Genomic DNA, 20530 nt, shown 5'->3' on the forward strand with positions numbered 1-20530 from the left:
CTTCCAGCATTCCTGAGTGTGAAACAGGCTAACTTGTTAGCTTATAAGCAATGTAAAATCCCAGGGGTGCCTGGGTGGTGTGGTGGGTTCAGTGTCTTGCCTTAGGCGCAGATCATGATCCCAGAATCTTGGGATGGAGCCCTACATCACATTGGGTGCAGGGAGTCTGCTTCTCCCTCACCCTCTGCCTGCTGCTCCCCATGCTTGTGTGCTGTCTCTCTTCCTCCCTCTCTCTGTTAAATAAATAAATAAAATTTAAAAGAAAAGAAAAGAAGAAAGTAATATAAAGTCCCAGGGTCTGACAAAGGTGCTCTCCCAGGTTGGTTATTTTTAGTGCAAACAGTTCCTAGAGGAATGGAAGGCTCTGATAACTAGGCCTGTGTACTAGAAGTCTGATAGCCCAGCAGCTCTTGCATTGCAGAGCGTTGCTAGCAACTCACATGCATTCTCATACAAAACATCAGTTTCACTATTACCCTGACTCCAGTGCCCTTCCAAGAATCACTTTGTCATATTAAAGCCAAATCCCTTTTATGCTCCCAGAGCCCAGTGATTAGTGTTGATTTTAAATGAGAGTGTTTTATAAAGATTAAGTGGAACACGCACGCAGCCAAAATGACTGATACTGGTAGATTTCTGTACAGAGAATCACAGAAACTCCAAGTCATAAAAGCTGGAATGGAGTGGCCCCAAAATAAGTCACTCAAGAAAGCTTTCAGAACCCAACAGGCATGTTACCAAGGGCTCGATGGTCAGACACAACCAGACCATCACGGGCTGCCTAAATATGGGAACCGTTGTTATCATTCGCTGGCAGTGTTATTCCATAAATTCAGTGGTACTTTATGTAATATTAGAGAAGCAGGATGAACTTCATTACAGTCCCTAATTTGAGGAAACAGGAGTCTATAGTAAAGTGCATCATCCCCCACAGACTTATGGTCAATTTCAAATATTTGGATATTCTACAGTATCTAGCTCAAAATGAACACTGAAATAAATTTTTCAACTAGTAACTATATGAAGAATTGAATGGATGAATATAGGTTGAGCCAGAGCTGGAACTCAGGTTTCTTCTTCTTCAAACCAAGGCTTGTTGGGATGCTGATACATCAGGCTCTCCAGGCCATTCATTTACAACCAACATCACACTATTTGCCACATTAAATTAACCATTTAATTAACATCTTTTTAAAAAATTATCTTTAAGTAGGTGCCACACCCAGCATGGAGCCCAACATGGGGCTTGAACACACGACCCTGAGATCAAGGTGTGAGCTGAGATCAAGAGTCAGAGCCACCCAGTTGCCCTATAATTTACATTATTAGTGAACTTGGCTTTGTTCTAGGCAATGACATCAGCAAGCTGAGGGTTATTTGTATTGTTCATATTTTTCAATGACAATAAAATGTCATAAACAATTGTTAAAAGCTAATCTTGTACAGCCAGAGAGATGAGCGCCAATCTTTGGGAAACTGACTAAACATTACTTTGTGTAGGGGGGCCTAGGTGGTTCAGTACATTAAGCGTCTGACTTCGGCTTGGGTTCTGATCCCAGGGTGCTGGGATCTCAGAGCCCAGCATCAGGCCCCCTGCTTGGCGGAGAGTTTCCTTTTCCCTCTCTCTCTGCCTGCAGCTCTGCCTATTTGTGCTCTCTATCTCTCTGTCAAATAAATAAATAAAATCTTTAAAACAAACCAATAAGCCAAACCATTACTTTGTGTAAAGAAAAATAAGCATCAAGACTGTATAATCATTCCCAATTACTTTCACTTTTGCCATAAAGTTCAAAGCTTGATTCCATGAAGACCCTGAAGTCCTTCTGAATTCTCATTAGAGAAACTCTAAAAACACACTGGTAATTTCTTACTTTTTCTCTATTAAACCAATGAATGAAAACAACTCTCCTCAAATTAGCCAATTATTGGTTATTATCAAGAAATTACAATCTTGAGAAGAGTATACAGCTTAATTTACCGAATAGCAGAGTATGGTACATATATTTTTAAGATTTTATTTATTTATTTGAGAAAGAGAAAGAGAGAGAGAGACTAGCAGATTCCGCTCTGAACACAGAGCCCGACTGTGGGTTCAGACCCACAACACTGAGATATGACCTGAGTCGAAATCAAGAGTCAGATGATTAACCGACTGAGCCATCCAGGCACCCCAGTATGATATCCTATTAAGTCTAGTTTTGAAATCAATTTTCAACAAGTACAGTATATTCTTGACTCACCAAATTTAGGACAGCACTCGTTCTCCAATGAATTCAATAACCTTTCAAGGGAAAAAAATAAGTAAAAAGGAAAATGTGAGTTCTTATTTAGGAATGAGATGAAACACATTTTGCAAACTAATGAGCATAAAGTACCAGGGAACACACCTGGTTACACTTGAAAGTTATCAAAATGCCTCCATTTAGCATATTTCACTTTAAAATATCCCCAGTATGTTTACAACTCTCTAATTAAGACAAGTTAGGTTTCATGTTCATGATGAGACTATGTCAGTCTGGAACATCAAAATGATCTTGGAAGTTCTCTACAATTTATCATTTCTTCCTCACATGATACATTGCTTTGTAACAATAATTTTCAATTTGGAGTTCCCCATTCTCTATGAAGAGTATTTTAATTGTATGCCTTTACTTAGATGTTTTATAATATTAATATACACATGCCTTAGATAACAAGTGTTCTTCTTACAAGCAAATATGTACAAATTCTGTGCAATTTCATTGGTTTCTATTTGTATGTATATGTTTGCCTTACTTAGAAGAAAGGAACTTTTGTGATTATTTTTAAACCATTTTTAATTGAAAAATATAATGCAAATATGGAACATTGTATAAAAATAACTGTATAGCCTAATGAATGTTCACTTCATGATTGGTTTGCTAAAATTCCAACTCCCTTTTTATATCCACTTGGGAGTACTGTTTTTTTTTGTCACATTTTTGTTATTTCAAGGATTTTCTTTTTTTTTTTTTTTTTTAAAGATTTTATTTATTTATTTGTAAGAGAGAAAGAGTGAGAGCGAGCACAGGCAGACAGAGTGGAAGGCAGAGTCAGAGGGAGAAGCAGGCTCCCTGCGGAGCAAGGAGCCCGATGTGGGACTCGATCCCAGGAGGACGCTGGGATCATGACCTGAGCCGAAGGCAGCTGCTTAACCAACTGAGCCACCCAGGCGTCCCTATTTCAAGGATTTTCTATCTTCAAGGGCAAATCTTAATTATCAGCAACACTGTTTTTATCAAATTTGCAATTATCAGCAACACTGTTTTATCAAATTTGCAACATTTTGTGATTGATATATTGCTCTCTAATTTTATCTTTGGTACATTACATTTTTTGAGATAATTTGTCTAAAGACCTCCTTTAAAGTCTAATTATCTTACGTGATATACGTTTGGTTCCAGAATTTTAAAAAAGATGAATACTCTAGTCATATTCTACTTGATGGCAATCACTTTCATGCGTCTCCTAAATGGTGTTAGCATCCAAAATAAATCACAGGTTTTTGGTCTGTTTTTAAAAATATGTATTATAAGTGCCCTTTTATCTGTAGAGTTCTTTCTATTCCTTTCCCCCCCCCCCAGTGCAATTTCTTTTCTTTTTGTTGAAGAAAGGGGCTTTGTTTTTTGTTTTTGTCTTGTTGTTTTTTGTCCATAGCCACATTTTGCTAATTTTGTCCAGGCAGTAGATTTAATATATTTCTGTATTTCCTGTTAAACTGCTACTTAATGGGCTTGATCAGGTCAGGTTCCACTTTGTTTTCCTTTTTTTTTTTTTTTTTTTTTTTTTGTAGGACTCTTTCATAGATGGTGGTACATTCTTCTTCCATCAGGAAATAAATGTTATCTAATGGGTTCTCTTTGTGATGTTCGTGCTCTAGATTAGTGTTTCTCAAGTCTTTTTCATTATACTCCATCCTCAGAGCCTTTGAGACATTATTTTCCTCATCATACCGTTCTCTTATGAAACTGTCTTTTATGAAGATTGGAAAACCATTATTTCTTCAAGTGTTTTTCAGAACCATCTATACTCTCCTTCCTTTTCTTCCGGGACTCTGGTGACACAAAATGGCATCTCTTTTGTTGTCTTCTACTCCTGAGGTTGGTTCATTGGTTTTTGCCAACTCTTCTCCCTGTATTTAAGACTGAATAATTTCTACTGAGATTTCCTCAAGTTCACCAACTCTTTCCTCTTCATCCTACTGCTGATTTTTTACAGTTTTATATTTCAGCTATTTTCTTTTTCAGTTATAAAGTTTCCATTTGGTTCTTATTTGCAGCTTCTATTATATTGCTTATACTCTCAACAACTTCTGTTTCAGGATTTTTAATGATTGCTCATTCAAGTATTTTTTTTTAAAAGATTTTATTTATTATGACAGATAGACAGCAAGAGATAGTGAGAGAGGGAATATTTACTTCATTTGGAATTCAGTTTTACTTGCAGTGGAGGTCAGAATCTAATTTCATTTTTTATGTGAATAGCCAATCTAACTAAAACCACCATCAGTTGTCTTTTTCATAGCCTATTTACAAAGTTATTATACCAGGGTGCCTGGGTGGTTCAGTTGGCTGAGTGGCTGACTCTTGATTTCAACTCAGATGATGATCTCTGGATCCTGGGATCAAGTGCCCCCACACTGGGTTTGGTACAGGATGTGGAGCCTGCTTGGGATTCTCTCTCTCACTGTCTGCCTCTCCTCTCTCTCAAAAACAAACAAACAAAAGCCCACAGCAACAACAAAGTAATTGTACCATTTACACTTTCAGCAGTCATGAATAGTTCCTTTCCACAACCTGCCCAACACTTCTTATCAGACACATTTAGTGTATTCCAACTTCCAGGTACAGTTACCCTCTAATTTTCTTTTTGTCTATTCTTGTGTCATTACCGCATTTTAAAAAGTTGCTTTAAAAAAAAAAAAAAGATTTTATTTATTTATTTATTTGACAGAGATCACAGGTAGGCAGAGAGGCAGGCAGAGAGAGAGAGGGGAAAAAAGTTGCTTTTAAAATAGATCAAATTACCATATGATCCAGCAATTCCACTTCTGGATATACACTGAACAGAATTGAAGACAGGGTCTCAAAGAGATACTTGCACACATCACATTCACATTGTAGCATTCACAATAGCTAAAGGTTGGAAGCAAGCCAAGTGTCCATCACCAGATGAATGAATAAATAAAATGTGGTATATACATACAAGGGAATGTTATTCAGCCTTAAAAAGGAAGGAAATTCTGACACATACTACAATATGGATGAGGCTTCAGGATGTCATGATAAGTGAAATAAGTCAGTCACAAAAAGATAAATATTTTAAGAGATACCACCTACATGAGGTCCTAAAGCCATCATGTTTTGTAGAGACAAAAAGTATTGCAGTTGCCAGGTGCTGAGGGGAGAGTTAAATGGGGAGTTGTTTTTTAATGGGTATAGAGTTTCAGGTTTCCGAGATGAAAAGTGTTATGGAGATTGGTTGCATGACAATGTGAATATACTCAACACTACTGAACTGTACACTTTAAGATAGTTAAGATGATAATTTTTTTGTGTTATGTATATTTTATTCTATTTAAAACTAAAAAAAAAAAGCCACTATAACAACAACAAAAAAGTTGCTTTTAATAGTTCTTAGTCTTTGGTGTTCTGCAGTTTCATCAGGATGTGTCCACATACGGAATACTTTTTTTTTTAAGATTTTATTTATTTATTCGACAGACAAAGGTCACAAGCAGACAGAGAGGCAAGCGGGGGGGGGGGGGAAGCAGGCTCCCCACCAAGCAGTGAGCTCAATGCCCGGCTGGATCCCAGGACCCCAAGATCATGACCTGAGCGGAAGGCAGAGGCTTAACCCACTGAGTCACCCAGGCGCCACCACATATGGAATTCTTTATTTTACACCTGCTCAAGAGTAAGTGCTTCTTGAATCTGTGCATTCAAATATTCCACAATCCTGAACAATTCTTAGTTATTATTCTTTGATACGGCTCACAACCATTCTCTCTAGTTTCTCTTTCTGACATTCCTACTGGATAGACCCTGGGCCTTTCTTATTTTCTATTTATTTAGGTCCTGTGCTGCATTCTAGTAATTTTCTCAAATTATGTATCATGGGTCCAGCCAAATGTATAGTTCTTAATACTTAAGTGGAATATTTTTTACATATTTCTTAAAAGGGTTAAGGCAGTAGGTCAGCAAACTGAACCAGAAGTGAAAAAAGTCAAGAAACAGGCAGACACAGGCTCTCCTCTACAACTCAGGAGAATGTGCCAAAGCCAAAACAATATAGTATTACTACCTCGTACTCTACAAATACTAAACCCAAGCCGCTTTGTGTCAAGTGCTAGATACCAATGAACGCTATCAAGCCAGATTGCATTACATCCCAAAGCCTGGCAGCAGCATTTCATACTGCATGTATGACCTCGAGCAAGGCATTTACTCTTAAGCTTCATTTGTTTTCTGTGGGTTACTGTGAGAATCAAAATGAGATAAGGTGAGCAAACGCTCTATATACCAAAGTACTGTTAAGGTATTTTCTCAGTGCTAAAATATCCTTAAATGGTCAATTGCACTACGGATTTAATAATCGTTTGGAAAGGATGAGGAGAGGAACAATCCACTAGGGGTGTACTTAGGAACTTTCCGATTTGGGAAGTGAGAAAAGTTGGAAAAGTCTCCTTTTAGAATTGAGGTACTTCGGTATTGCACTGGCTTTACCTATTATGTCCACAAATGCCCTTTTCTTAAACTTGAATGATTTACCTCTCCCCCAGCATTTGGTTTTACCAACCTCCTTCCTGACAGCTGTCAGAATTTTCCATACTGGCTTTCTGACCGCAATTTCTCCGACCCCTGCTGAGACTGAAGAGCGGCTTTCTTTGGACTGGCTTTCTCACGCTTAACTTCGCTCCTGTACTGTCATTGGCTGTTGCTTTTACCGGACCCGCCCACAACAGCCTCAATCCTGATTGGATGCCAACGTCCTTTTGTTATGGCGAAAGGTGGATCATGGGGCTTTGACAAAGGACGATTGGGGCGTCGTACAGCTAATGCGCAGGCGTGTCTTCTTGAGTGGGGATTGGTGGGCCACGGCGCGGGACGGGGAGGGACAGGGCGGGACTCCCGGCACGGCGCAGGCTCTGTGGGCGCAGAGGGCGGAGCTGCCGATACCGGTTGGTCCAAGAGTTGGGGCCTGAGGCGTCTATCCCGCTCCCTCCCACTCCTGGCTTCTTCAACGGCAGGTGAGGGCAGTCAAGGGCCGCGGAGGGCCTGGCCCCGGGCGGCTGGAGTTGCGACTCCCGTACAGCGCCTGGGGAGTGGGGTGGGATGGGGGGCGGGAGGGCTGGACGCGGCCCGGCGCACCAGGTGCCCAGGAAGAGCGGCTTCGGGCCTGGGCATTTGGTGGGCGCTTCAGGCCTGACTCCCTGCAGAGCCCCTGCGTAACCTTCTTCTCATCTTCTTATTGGGTTCCTTTGGGGAGAGGCTGCTCGCGTCCGTTAGGCGGACCCCCCCGCCGCCTTCTCGCGCCTCTTCTGAGTCGAAGGCCGCTGTCCAGCCTCCCGCCCTGAACTGGGACTGCAGAGGGACGCTTGGGCAGGATGGGCCTGGCACGCCGGGACTAGTCCGTGGCTGCTCTGCGGAGAGCCCGGGAGGTGGGAGGAGAGGACGCCGAGGCGGGGAGGGTGGCGAGCGAGCGGTAAAATAAGGGCTGGCGACAGCTTTCCTGGCGCCGAAAGGAGCTCCCGGTTAGTTTCTACTTGGACTTCCCTCAAGGATCCTGCCGAGCAAGTTTTGGGGAGTTAGGATTGAAAAGGAGAAAGAGGATGCCTTTGGAAAGGCGGGGTTTTTGTTATACAATGTATCGATTCCACTACTATGACGTAACAATGTTAAGGACCTGCTGTGCTATGTGCCCGGCGCTGTCTCTAACCTGATGATCCAAAGCTATGCTTGTGTATTCTGTGGCTGTACTCCTCGATTAAATTCACTATAGCTAGCCATTCTCTGGCGATCCACCTTCCGTTCCTGTCCTCCTTTGGCCAGTCAATTTCTTAATCCTGTGGGATCTGAAACTGGATTTATCTAGCCAGAACAATGCAAAACTTGAACAGGCCTGAACAGACAGACCAAGTTGAAAGTGGATGCGCCGTGAATGGAATAAAATTTATCTTTAGTTGCTTAGTAAAATGTCAAAGGAATTTAACATCAAAGACTGCAAAAATATTTGGCACACATAGATTAGGGCTGTATTTCCATTATACAATGGAAAAAACAGGGACTTCATAGTTAGACCTGCTTTCAGCATCTTGGTGCAAAATTGGCTGTGAAGTCTAAGGCAGATACGTAGCCTTTCTGAGGTACAGTACCCACGAATATAAATTACAATGCCCTCTGTTGATTTGATGAACTAATAATATATGTAAAGCATTTAGTATGTTAATCAACAATGACATTATTTTAGTAGTCTTATTCACTAATAAGTGGATGACATGAAAATCAGTTTTAGATGCAAACAAGTTGGGTGGGTATCAGGAAAAAGTCTCAAAATCTTAGGTCTCAGAGGTGAGCATTCCTGTGGTGGTGTGATGGAAAACAACTAGCCTAGTAGTCTTGGCTCTGTCAGTGACTACTTTTGTGATTTTGGGTAAGCCATTATTTGGTCTCCGTTTGTTTGTAAAATGAAGTGGCTAGACCAGGTGATTTTACCAAAACTTCTTTTTGTGGCCTGAATTAGAGCCAAAAGGTAGAGGAGATAATAGCTAACATTATGAGGTATCATTGAAAGTACCGTACATTTCAACTCATTCTTAAAACAAAAATGTGAGGTACATACTTTTATCATTTTACAGATAAGGAAACTGAGGCTGAGATGTTAACCTTGCTCAAGATTTCAGAGCTTATAAATAGCAGAGCTAGGATTTAAATCCAGGTAATATAAATTTATACCCTTTATCACTGTGCTAAACTGCTTAACAGTGGTACTATTCAGGATACTATAAGAGAAGGTAGAGTTCTCCTTTGGTAAAAGAGTAGTCTTTGATCACAGAAGTGTGGGCATGGAAAATGCATCCATCCTAAATGTTTGTCACACTTCCTGACTCTTGTTCTCTCTGTACTTTTTGCTTCCTGGACTTATACTATCAAAATAATTCTAGATTATCTTCTCCCCACCAAGGCCAGATGAAGATAGGCACCAGAACGTACTGTAATTTGAGAAAAGCGTTTAAGATCCAACCTAGGCTTAGGTCAGAGTTGACAGATCTTCAAGAACCATATCCATTTCGGAGTGAAGGCAGCTTTAGAATAAACAGATCAGCCTTAACACCCCACACTCATTTCAGTGTCCTCATGCTAGAGATACTTTGGTCTGGATTTTCTTTTCTTTTTCTTTTTTCTTTTTTTTTTAAATTAAGTAGGCTCCATTCCCAACATGGAACCCAGTACCAGGCTTGAAGTCAGGACCCTGAGATAAAGACCTGCGCTGAGATCAAGAGTAGTACGCTTAACCACCTGAGCTACCCTGATGCCCCGAAAATGAACTCTTAAAAGTACATTTCACATGAAATTGAACTGATGTGATAGCAAGTATAGACTGAGAAAAAGATTTTATAGTTGAAAAACTCAGTCTGGTATTAAGTGCATATTATGACAAAGTACCTGTGCTAATGTAGACATTGTGAGGTTTTAGGATTGACTGTATTTTGGAAGAAAATAAAACCTGTGGCTAAAATACTTTGATAAAAGAGTTCAATGAACCTTCTGACCTTATAAAATCAGTCTGTTACTCTAAATTTACTGGAAGACCTTGAATATATGCAAGAATAGCATTTTGAGGCCAGCCTGTTTAATCCCGTCAGAATAAGAAAATTACTGTTTGTCTTTGTTGTTGCTGTGGAGAGACAGCCAGCAGTGCTCTTGTCTGCTTCATTGAAGAGTCATGAATACCCTTTTGCCCAGGGCTGCCACCTAGAGTTGGACAGATTTTGTGCTGTACAGTCATGGAGGCTATCTTACATAGACTGTGATGTGTATAGTGTTCTCTTGGGTTTTGTTATATATCTCCTAGCACTGTCTTGTGCCCACCAGGCTTTTGTGCTCTTGCCTCCACCCCAGTTTTCTGTGTGTGTTTCTAAGTTTCATTTTTCCTCTAACAAGCCCCTTCCATTCCATTTTTCTGCCTTTTGTTCTTTCATTTTTTTCAGGTGAAGTCAAACTGTTGATAAGCCACACAGATTTTCCATTGTTTGGGTTACATGTGGCCAAAATTTCAGAAACTGGCCTCATTATTATACTGATCAATTTGGAGCACTTTACCTTTGTATAAGACTTTTTGGTTTAATTTTAGTATTAGACTGAAACATAGACCAAAGAAGTATTCCACATCCCTATATTAAACTTGATTTCAAAGTCATGCATTGATTGCATGATTATCTGTTGCTTTGCTTTTGTATCTTATAACTCTTCTCAGCTGTCATGAAAATTTTGTTTGAGCTGTATTCTTAAAACCACTAAATGTCAGAATTTTGAAGTACCTTTTGTATATTATTTAACAGCAGAAATAGCCAAGCTGCAGGCTGTTGTTGCTAAGTACTCTCAAGATCACGTTTGCTTTTGGCTGTTGCATCAGAAAAAGTTTATATTATCTTACATATTATGTACATTATATTACATATGTATAATGCAGATGTACTATGTATATAATATGTACATATTATATCACATATATATGTGTGAACTTTCTCCGAAGTACAAAGAACTTGAGGATTAAAAACATGTGAAAACAATTTGAGGGAGAGCAGCTCTAATGCTAGATAAGTAGAAAGATGCTAGAGGACTCAGTAGATTTTTATTAAGCATTAGGTCAATTTTATACCATTTGTAGCTAGTGAAGTCTTTCATAATGCCATGTAAGGGATGTTAAATGTCTTTCTTCTTTAGACCAACAAGTGATCTCTTATTTCAGAGGTAGTTTATATATACATACACTGAGCATTTTATCTCCATGTTCATGCAAGTATCTGAATTGTCTCACAATTTAACAATCAAAACTGTGAGGGAATACTCAATACACTAATAACTCTTAAGATTCTGGTTCTAGAATATAGACATCCTGTTCAGTAGGATCTGGGTTCTACTATTTAGCATACAGAGGCATAAGAGTGCCTTGGTATAGTAGGTGCTCTATAAATAATTTGTTGAAAAAGTAGTAATACTGGCAGGTCTATACCTGTCTACTCACTGCTTCAATGAGTAGATTAGATTGTTTACAAATCTGTTTCCAGCAGTAATCTGGTTTATTTAAAAATCTTGAGCACACTGAATATGAAATGAACGTTAGCTATAGAGCAGAACACATTTCACAGGAATTTTATGCTTTAATATTTTGGAAACTTAAAAAAAATTCTTTTTATTTAAGCATGCCTGTGGGTGGGGCACAGAGTTAGAAAGAATCTTAAGCAGACTTTGAGCTAATTGTAGAGCCCAACACGGGGCTCAGTCTCAGGACCCTGAGATCATGACCTGAGCCGAAATCAAGAGTTACATGCTTAACCGACTGAGCCACCTAGGTGGCCCAATATTTTAGAACCTTTTATAGAAACAGTAAAATATTAATATTTACTTATACACATCCTATTTAATCTGTTTTAACCATAACCAGAAGGTAACAAGTTGATATTTTTTCATTTTTCCCATTTTAGTGTTTCAGGTAACTAGTATTTTTCTCTTGAACTTGAACTTATCAATAAAAAATATTAAACAGTATGTATAAGGTAATACTTTAAAAGGAAAAATATTTTTAAGAGATTTGTCTTCATCCCTATCATCATCCTTAACATAAGAGCTTTTTTCATTTTGCTGTTCTCTTTATTTGTATTTATGTATATTTTACATAATTTACATCAGTGAACACACAATTTTGTAAACATTCTTCCATGTTATAGTCATCATGATTATTTTTAGTAGCCACTCGATTAGAAACTACAGTAATTAACCAGACACTGAATGGACAGTTCATATTGTTTCCAGTTTTGTGGGTTGTAAATAAGGTTGAAGTGAAAATTTTATGCATATAATTTTTTCCTTCTTTGTAATTTTCCTTAGGCTAAATTTCCAAGAGCAAAATTCCTGAGTAAAAAATATTGAAGTGTTTTCATGAGCATGATTTATTACCATATCACTTTCCAAGAAGATAACATATTTAAAATTTCTAATATTTTATATTTGTTCTTCCATAACTTTGATCATTTTCTCCTTTAAAAGTTTTTTAAAATGTATAGTGGTATTTTATTGCTATATGTGTCTGTTTCTAACTTTCTCTTATTGCAGACCATTCATCAAGGATTTTGTACCCAAGGCCCAAAAACTTGTTACCCAAGATGATGAATGCCGACATGGATGGTATGTGCTTATTTCCCCTTTTTGTGAGTTCCTGGTTTTGTGGATGCTTTTGGCTTAAGCAATGGAAAGAACAGAGAAGCAATATTTAGAATGCTTGGATTTGGCTAATTATTTATAACCTCTCTAGATCTAGAAAGGATCGATAATGACAAACTCCTTTATCTTCACCTTGGTGTCCTTATCTGCCTTGTGGGCATCTAATTTCTTCCTTTCCAGGCCTCTTAAGTCAAGTAAGACAATGGATATAAAACATTTTGCATATCTTTAAGTGCTGTGCTACACAAATAGTACCTAATGTTAATTACTAGTAAACCTGAACCTTTGTATTACAGCAGTGGATGCTGAAAACCAGGTGGAACTGGAGGAGAAAACACGACTTATTAATCAAGTGTTGGAACTTCAACACACACTTGAAGGTTTGCTTCCATTTTGTAGTTTTCTTGAACAATATCCAGTTAGTTGAAATTGTAAGCATTTGTTCTGCTTAATTTCCTTATCATGCCCCCAGTTTTTAAAGTATAAGCTTCAAAGTCGATTTCAATAGTTTCTGTTCCCTCCTCCCTGCAGCTTTGGCTGTTGATTTTAAAGAACAAATGCGCTTCAATAAGAAAGTCAAATAGTGTTCCTGTGCATCCCTCCGGGGTTAATGTAATGCTGTTTATTACATGAGAGCCCCTTAAACCCCTGAACAGAGATATTACTAAGTCCACTTTAATAAGGCATATACTTTGCAAAAACCTTAAAGTTTTTACTTTAAAAATGTTTTAGCTTCAGAGATTAAAAGTGAATTGATCTGAGTTTTTTCATTTCCTAAATGTCTTGCATGAAATTAATACTACCACTGAAATATCTTGGTTTTTGATGAAATTAAGAGGTTGTGTTGTGTGTGTGGTTTTTTTTTTTTTTTTTTTTTTAACAGCAGGGTGAGGAGATCATGTCATTGCACTGGCTTCCCATTTCACAGTTAATAAAAGCCAGGTTACCCTCTGGAAATCTTTTACCTCCTTATACCTTTCAGAATCAGTCATGTCACACTCTGCCTCATTCAGTCTACCTCAGACACTGACTTTCTTGCCATTCTTTCTGCAAGCTTCTACTGAGGGTCTTAGTGGTTGCTATTCTGTTTGTTCTCTGCTTAGGTTGTTTGCATTCTGTATGGCTCATTCCCTCATTTCTTTTAAGTCTCTGGTCAGTTCCCTCTATCAGAATATCACTGACCATACTATATTAAAAAGACAACTTCCCTGTTGGTTCCTGCAACTCATACCCTTCTTTTTTCTCTTGACCCCTACTTGGGGCTTTGCAAATGCACATGTGTCCACATGTACATTAGAATATAAGCTCTGTGAGGGCAAGGACTTTTGTTAGTGTTGTCTCTAGAATAGTGCCTGGCTCTTAAAGGGCCCCAATACTTAGTTGTTAAATGAAAGAATGAAGATAATGTTTTATTTGATCATTAAGAACTTTTGAATTTCTTGCTAATGTAAAAATACAAAATGCTCAATTTCTTGGAAACTGACCTATACCCAATGTATAAATCCAATGTATCCAATGTATAAATCGAGTTGTATTTGCCTGCCATGTTTTCTTAAGCATTTCTAACAAAGATTTTTTTTTTAATGTTGATAAGACATGAACCAAAATTCACATATTAAAAACCAAGTTTGTATCTTATGGAAATAACAATTTCAAGAAATAACTACTCCACATAGATGCCATTTACCAACATTTAGTTTAATATGAAATCTCTTTTTAAGAATTTTGGCTATTAACTTGCATTCAGTTTACTTTGTTTACCTTAATTTCTAAAGTTACCTGAATTTAAAAGCAGAAAATTTAAAGATCGTGTTATCTCTTTTAAGAATGAATCCTAAGTCTTGTATAATATGGAGTCATTGGCATCATTTTATTGATACTGGACTTTTTTTTTTTTTAATATAGACCTCTCTGCAAGAGTAGATGCAGTTAAGGAAGAAAATCTGAAGCTAAAATCAGAAAACCAAGTTCTTGGACAATATATAGAAAACCTCATGTCAGCTTCTAGTGTTTTTCAAACAACTGACACAAAAAGCAAAAGAAAGTAAGGGATTTACATCCCTTCTGTTTTATTGAATTGCTGCTGATCTTTTTTTCTTTAAAACCTGGATAGATTTTAAAAGTTATAGTACTTTTGTTTGTGGCTTAATTGAATATTTATGAAGATAATGTCAGATCTAGGCAAAATTAAGAGCATAACAGAAGACTTCATGAGTTTGCGTATAATAGTTAGTCTATGAAAACGTGCAAATGTATTGTAGAGACTTTATAATTAGAAATGCATATATTTATGAAACTTGAAAATGAATGTTTTATCAAATTTGATTTATAGGTTTAGCACTGTCTTTTATCTATAATAATAGATAAAGACATAGGCATAGTAAGAAATACAAGAAAATAACCACCATGTTGTGAAAAGTGACCAAAATCATGTACTGAACGCACAGCTTTATGTACCCTGTCCACCATGTTGTGCCTCTTCTCCATTCGCTTCTTCCTTCCCATTTTCATTCCCTTAAGGAGAAAATTGGTTTTACATTTGTAAAAGTAATTTTAATAGTTAATCATCTGTGAGAGTAACCTGAGCTTGAATTGTTGAAACTTAAATGAGATACTTTCTCAGTTAGGGCTTGTCATAGTAATAAGATAGGATTGTTGGTTTCTCTTTAATCAGTTGAAAACAGAGGCTGTAAGTATGAAGACTTTTCTTTGCAACTGAATTGTCAAATTGGGAAGGTTTGGTTGTTAAAACCTACCTTTTGCACAAAACAACCCACTTAATATCTGAAAAGATGAACTCTGGTTATATGTTTGGAATAGAAAATTTTGAGAAAAATATGAATAGGATTGAAAAGATAATTAGCAAACTGTAGTAAACAACTCCAAAATGTTTTTACTCCAGATTTGTGTGATCCCTGACACAGACTAGATCTGAGAGAGTAGATTAAATGTGACTAACCTTATGTCAACCACATCTGAAAGAGAATAGTTTCTAAGAGTTTAGTCTTAATGTTTCTTTGTAGCACCCAGCAGATCAACTTTTGCAGAATCCCTTCAGAGTCTATTAGAATCCGAATCATGAATAAAATGAGGGAGTTTTACATGTATACTAGATGATATTTTCTCAGTATTTTAATCTCACTACTTCTCCCAGAATTTTCTGTAAACCCAACTACTTGGTTTGCAGAATTTTAGTCACTCTGACAGTTTCTAAAAATTTAGTTTGTAGATTCCATCTGGTAAGAAAATTAGTATCAAAAGTAATGTTAAAATGTTAAATAGGAAGAGATCCACTAATACCGTTTTGGTTGTTAGATTTGGGCTACTTTTAATCCTGGAATAATCTTATGTTTGTATTGGTGTATGAGTCAATGAATGACTTTAGCTGTATAAATATAATAGTTACACTGCAAATATTTTGCATCCGTTTTGTGACCTAATCTACAAACACTTAAAATTGTGTTGCAATTTTGCTTTGCTGTTTAATAAAAAGCTGTTTCAGAGATTGTGTGTGTGTTAATATAGTAACTGTGGTGTGTATAATGGTATACAGGTATATGCAGGGTTGGTCAAAGCCACAGGGTAAGTAGCATATCTTATTTAAGTACTAGTTACTGTACATGTAGGGGAATATTTTTATTAAAACAAATGTTACAGGGTATTCTACATTAATTTTTTAAAATAAAAGCAAAGAATTCAGAGAGCGATCCAAGATTGCCGGGGGAAACATGGTTGTAACATTTAGGTTAGGCTAAGCTCCTATAACAAGAGATACACTAATAAAATATAGAAGTTTCTGTTTCCCAGCTAAGGGTCTTGAGGTTAAGCATTTCAAGCTGTCAGGCTTTGTTTCACATAATGATTCAGGAACTTGAGGGTAGCTCTGCCATTTTCGACCGTGGCTTCGAAGTCACTCTAATCACTATTCTAATTTACGGAGAAACTGCATGAGACACATATGCAAGGTTTTAAGGGTTAGGCCTGCCCGGAAATGGCATTTCTTATATTCCAGTGGTGTGGAGACTTAATTACAACTAGATTGCAGGAGCTGAGAAATGTAGTCTTTGGCTGGAAGCCATATTCCAGCTTCAACTCTCTTACCATAAAAGCACATGGAGGATCTGGGTACCAACTAGCAGCCACTGCATTTTTCTCTTGCTGTTAAGTCTCTGTGCACAACCTTCCCATGCACAGAACATACTCAACCCCTCCTACTGATGAAACTCAAGAATTCAGGATCTCCATTAAGGTTCATCAGTTGTGGAGGTGGCTTCTAATAGTCTGATGCCTAAACTGATGGGCAAATTATTTGCTCACACCCTCACCTCTGCTCATTTAGAATAGTGTGGTAAGGACAGGAAACCCAAATAAAAACCCTAAACTTGGAAAATGGAATAAAGGGAAACATGTATTGATTCAAAGCAACTGTGGGGATATTTCTGGGAAACCCTGAGAAGAGTGTCCTTGATGATAAAGAAGTTCCTTGGGACACCTGGGTGGTTCAGTTGGTTAAAAGCAAGAGTCTGACTTTTGGCTCAGACTCGTGATCCCAGAGTCCTGGGATGGAGTCCTGCATTGGCCTCCTTGCTCAGCAGGGAGCCTACTTTTCCCTCTGCCTGATGCTCCCCTGCTTGTGCTGTCTCTGACAAAACAAAACAAAAAACAAAACCCCCCAAAACAACCTTGATCAGACCCTGATTCTGCTCTCTGGCAGGGGACTCACTTGTTCATTACCCTCAGTGGCTTCCACTCTGGAAAGTTCTTGTCTGAAATGGAGGCTGGGAACATGCCCTCTATGAGAATTGTGAAAATAGTGCACTTATTGCTGGCATGAGTTTGGTGCCCATTGTTTTTGGTGCCCATTGTTTTAAGGCCAGGCTCACATTTTTTTGGCAGTAAAATTCCCTCTAAAATTCTGTTTCTAGTTCCACCTGTTAGGAATCACAGTCAAGCACTTTTCTAGACCAAATTCTCAAAGTATGCTTTTTTCATCACAGGACCCTGCCTCTTTAGTGGAGGCTACCTTGTGACCAACTGAAAATAAAACTGCACCGGGAATGCTAACACCCAAGTCCTTAAGGCAGGGATGGAGCCCTTTGTTTGGTTTACCAGGTGACAGGTCTTGCTGGGTGTCCCCCTCAGCCTCCCACACCTCAAAAAGAAACAGCCTTAGACCTTTTTTGGTACAGAAGGGTACAGAAACACTTGGGATTCTCTAATCCTCTGAGGTTCCTAATATCTGATGCTTCTCTATTCTATCTCCACTTGCGAAACTGGCCAGTTCTTTCTTGTGATGCCTTGCTAAAAACATCAACGACCAGGCAATGCATTTCACATCCTGATTTTTCCACCTGTTACCCATGGAGCTGTCCATTCAGTAGGTGACAAAATGTTAACTGAAATCCAAGTCCACCTGCTTGTCATGTGACTGGTAAGCCAATGCTATATGTTTTGTTTTCCTTATGACAGTATCTCACTTCAGATTATCAATGTCTATATTGGAAATATAGATAGATGGTCAACAGTATGCACAGGGACTGTGTCTAGCTTCTGAGACAGAATCTCTCTGGGACCAAACTTTAACCAGGCTCTTCTGAGCCTTCTTTTCGACTGGACCTCATCATTCGCCCTGTCTCCGGCCTGACTATGCCAGTTTTTGAAAGAATCCTGTCAAGTTAGTTTAGAATTTCCCCACCCTCAGCATCTCATCACTGTGGTTTTCGGCATTAAATCAGTTTAACAAGCATTCCTCTACCCTTGATGTCTCCTTATTTTGCTCACTGACTTTAAATCCCAGCTGTCTTTGCTGAATTTGGGATTGAGCGAACTACCGCTCCTCTACTGTGATAGTCTTTGGCACCAATTGTAGTAGCTAGAATAAAGTCTTCCTCACTGTTTTAACAAGTATCAGAATAATTTTTTAACACTTCTAGCTCTCAATGCTGGCGGAAAGACGGTTGACAGGAAAATCAGCACATCTCTTTCTTCAACCACCTCTCCCCTAGTAGGACTTCCCTCAATACTGATAATAGCATTCCATCCAGAATTTGTCCTCTTTATATTCCCTTTGGACTTGATTTATAATAGATTGGCTAGAGAGCACAATCCCTTATCTGGAATTCTGGGGACCAGATGTTTTAGAATTTGGAATTTTTCAGATTACATAAAATATTTGACTATGTTTTGGGGCATGTAATCAAAACTATGGTTTGAGTACATGTAATGTAATCAAATACATTAACATTTTTGTAACAAATATGTGAATTTAATACTAAGTATGATAAAGTCCTGTCAGGTCAGGTTTGGCTGCCAAATTTTTGTGTCAAACATGAAAGCGCTTTAGCTTTTCACAGATTTTTTTTTTTTGCAACAAAAATTTTTGCAGAAAAGTTACCAAAATCATCTAAGCATGGAGCTGCCACCACTTTATAAGGTCACATTTCTAAACCTGTCCAATACTCTTCTTCATTGAAAATGAGAGGTGAATTACAGAATCCAAAATTAACTTTGTGGTCCAAAGCAAAGTAAAACTATCTTAAGTTTCTGAAGAAAGTAAAACCTTTTGTCACTTTCCCGTTTTTCCCTCTGGAGTTAACACCCTCTAGTGGTTGTCTGAGGGTATTTCTTCCGCACTGAAACAAAATTACCAGTGAAGACCAAGAGATTACTTTAGTTAACACCACTAGCAAATCATGAAAGAGCAGAAAATGTGATTACATTCAAATTTATTTGAGAATTGGCAGAGAGAATGACTAAACAGTCTTTCAGCTACTCTAGCTGAAAAAACTGCAGTTTCTTTCTCTTAAATCATAGAGACTTCATGCCATTTAAACACAAAGTTACCATAACAAGAACTTTAGGTTGGCCTTTGGATTCAATTTGCCTTATTATGGAGGTGGATGGGGAGGAGGGATGACAGAAGCCAAAGTCTTATGTTATAATCACTTGTATAATGTATTTACCGTGTTTTAGATTTTATATATTATTTATAGATGGCTTACCAAGTGTTGAAGTTTTTAAAAACTTGAGAATATTCCCAAGTTTTCCAAAGAACATAAAGGTGTACTTGTGGAAGCCAAGAAAAACAAAGCTGTACCCACCTCGAGTCTAGCCCTGACATAAGTACAGCCATCTTGACAAAGCAAAAGCTGGCACCTTGCACCCCCTCTCCACCTGCTCCTCTCCCCTCGGTAGTATGTGTGAACAAATAGTTAACTTGCAGAAATCACAATCCTGTAAGACAGGAGTCTCCCTCAGTTTACAAATGTCCCGCTGCTAAATCTCACTAACAAGGACGCTTGATAGGAGGAATGTGACATTCCACCAGGAAACTCCCAGCTGTCTTCATGTTAGTGCCTCATTTGAAGGAAAGACAGCCTTGGCTTGATAATAACCAGGCCTCCAATATCCTGATAGTCTTCTTTACCCTGATAGCCCTTCTGAACACCTCTTTTGTCCTCACCCACCGCTGAGTCCACCCCTACTCTGCCTTTAAAAACACTGACTGTAGTCTGGTTCAGGGTCCAAGTCCCTACTCCGCCGCGTCAGGTACACTTGGACCTGAGCTTAAGCTTGTCAAATAAACCCTCGTGTGATTACATCGGTGTCGGCTCCTTGGTGGTCTCTCAGACGCGAAAACTCGGGCACAACAGTACTCACTGAACAAACACCAACTATGTGGGAAGATACTATGCTGGGAGTTAAAAGACCCAATCATCCTATTGTCTACCTTCCCTAACACTCCCATTGCTCCTCCCATGCATTTCCAGAGACAAACTCCGAATGCATTCTCAAACACAATTTCTCATCAGCCTTTGTCATCTAACAGGTTAGATTAAGGATTTTCTTTCCGAAACTCCTCACAGCTGGCATACTATGGGAATGCGTGGGAGCTAAATTTTGGGATGAGATTATTCACACTTATGTAGAAATGCTATTATTCATTTGCATGACACTGAAATAGTTATCTGAAATGAGCCATGTGATAGTTCATCCCCAAGTCCTGCTGAAGTCCAAACACAGGCACAATGCTATACAAAACCATTTCTGGATTACTGTTCTAAATTTCT

General features: G+C 38.3%; 1 protein-coding gene and 1 long non-coding RNA gene across 4 annotated transcripts in view; one reads left to right on the forward strand and one right to left on the reverse strand.

The window, feature by feature from the left end:
• LOC132003247 (uncharacterized) overlaps nucleotides 1-6903 on the reverse strand; it is a 56500-nt gene extending 49597 nt beyond the window's left edge. The window contains exons 1-2 of the long non-coding RNA XR_009400162.1: nucleotides 6817-6903; nucleotides 2241-2281 (exon numbers count right to left, since the gene is read on the reverse strand). This is a non-coding gene — a long non-coding RNA (uncharacterized LOC132003247). The remainder of the gene's footprint in view (nucleotides 1-2240; nucleotides 2282-6816) is intronic.
• SCOC (short coiled-coil protein) overlaps nucleotides 1-15966 on the forward strand; it is a 36281-nt gene extending 20315 nt beyond the window's left edge. The window contains exons 1-4 of one of the 3 annotated variants that reach the window (XM_059378574.1): nucleotides 7159-7267; nucleotides 12354-12425; nucleotides 12758-12841; nucleotides 14367-15966. In XM_059378574.1, the coding sequence (XP_059234557.1) occupies nucleotides 12404-12425; nucleotides 12758-12841; nucleotides 14367-14509 (249 nt within the window). In that variant the 5' untranslated portion in view covers nucleotides 7159-7267; nucleotides 12354-12403 and the 3' untranslated portion in view covers nucleotides 14510-15966. Of the gene's footprint in view, nucleotides 1-7158; nucleotides 7268-8889; nucleotides 8956-12353; nucleotides 12426-12757; nucleotides 12842-14366 lie in introns of those variants that run through there. The other 2 variants (XM_059378569.1, XM_059378564.1) reach the window with 2 other exon arrangements.
• The last annotated feature ends 4564 nt before the right edge of the window (nucleotides 15967-20530 follow it).

The sequence above is a fragment of the Mustela nigripes genome, chromosome 1, assembly GCF_022355385.1.
Source record: "Mustela nigripes isolate SB6536 chromosome 1, MUSNIG.SB6536, whole genome shotgun sequence".
NCBI lineage: Eukaryota > Metazoa > Chordata > Mammalia > Carnivora > Mustelidae > Mustela > Mustela nigripes.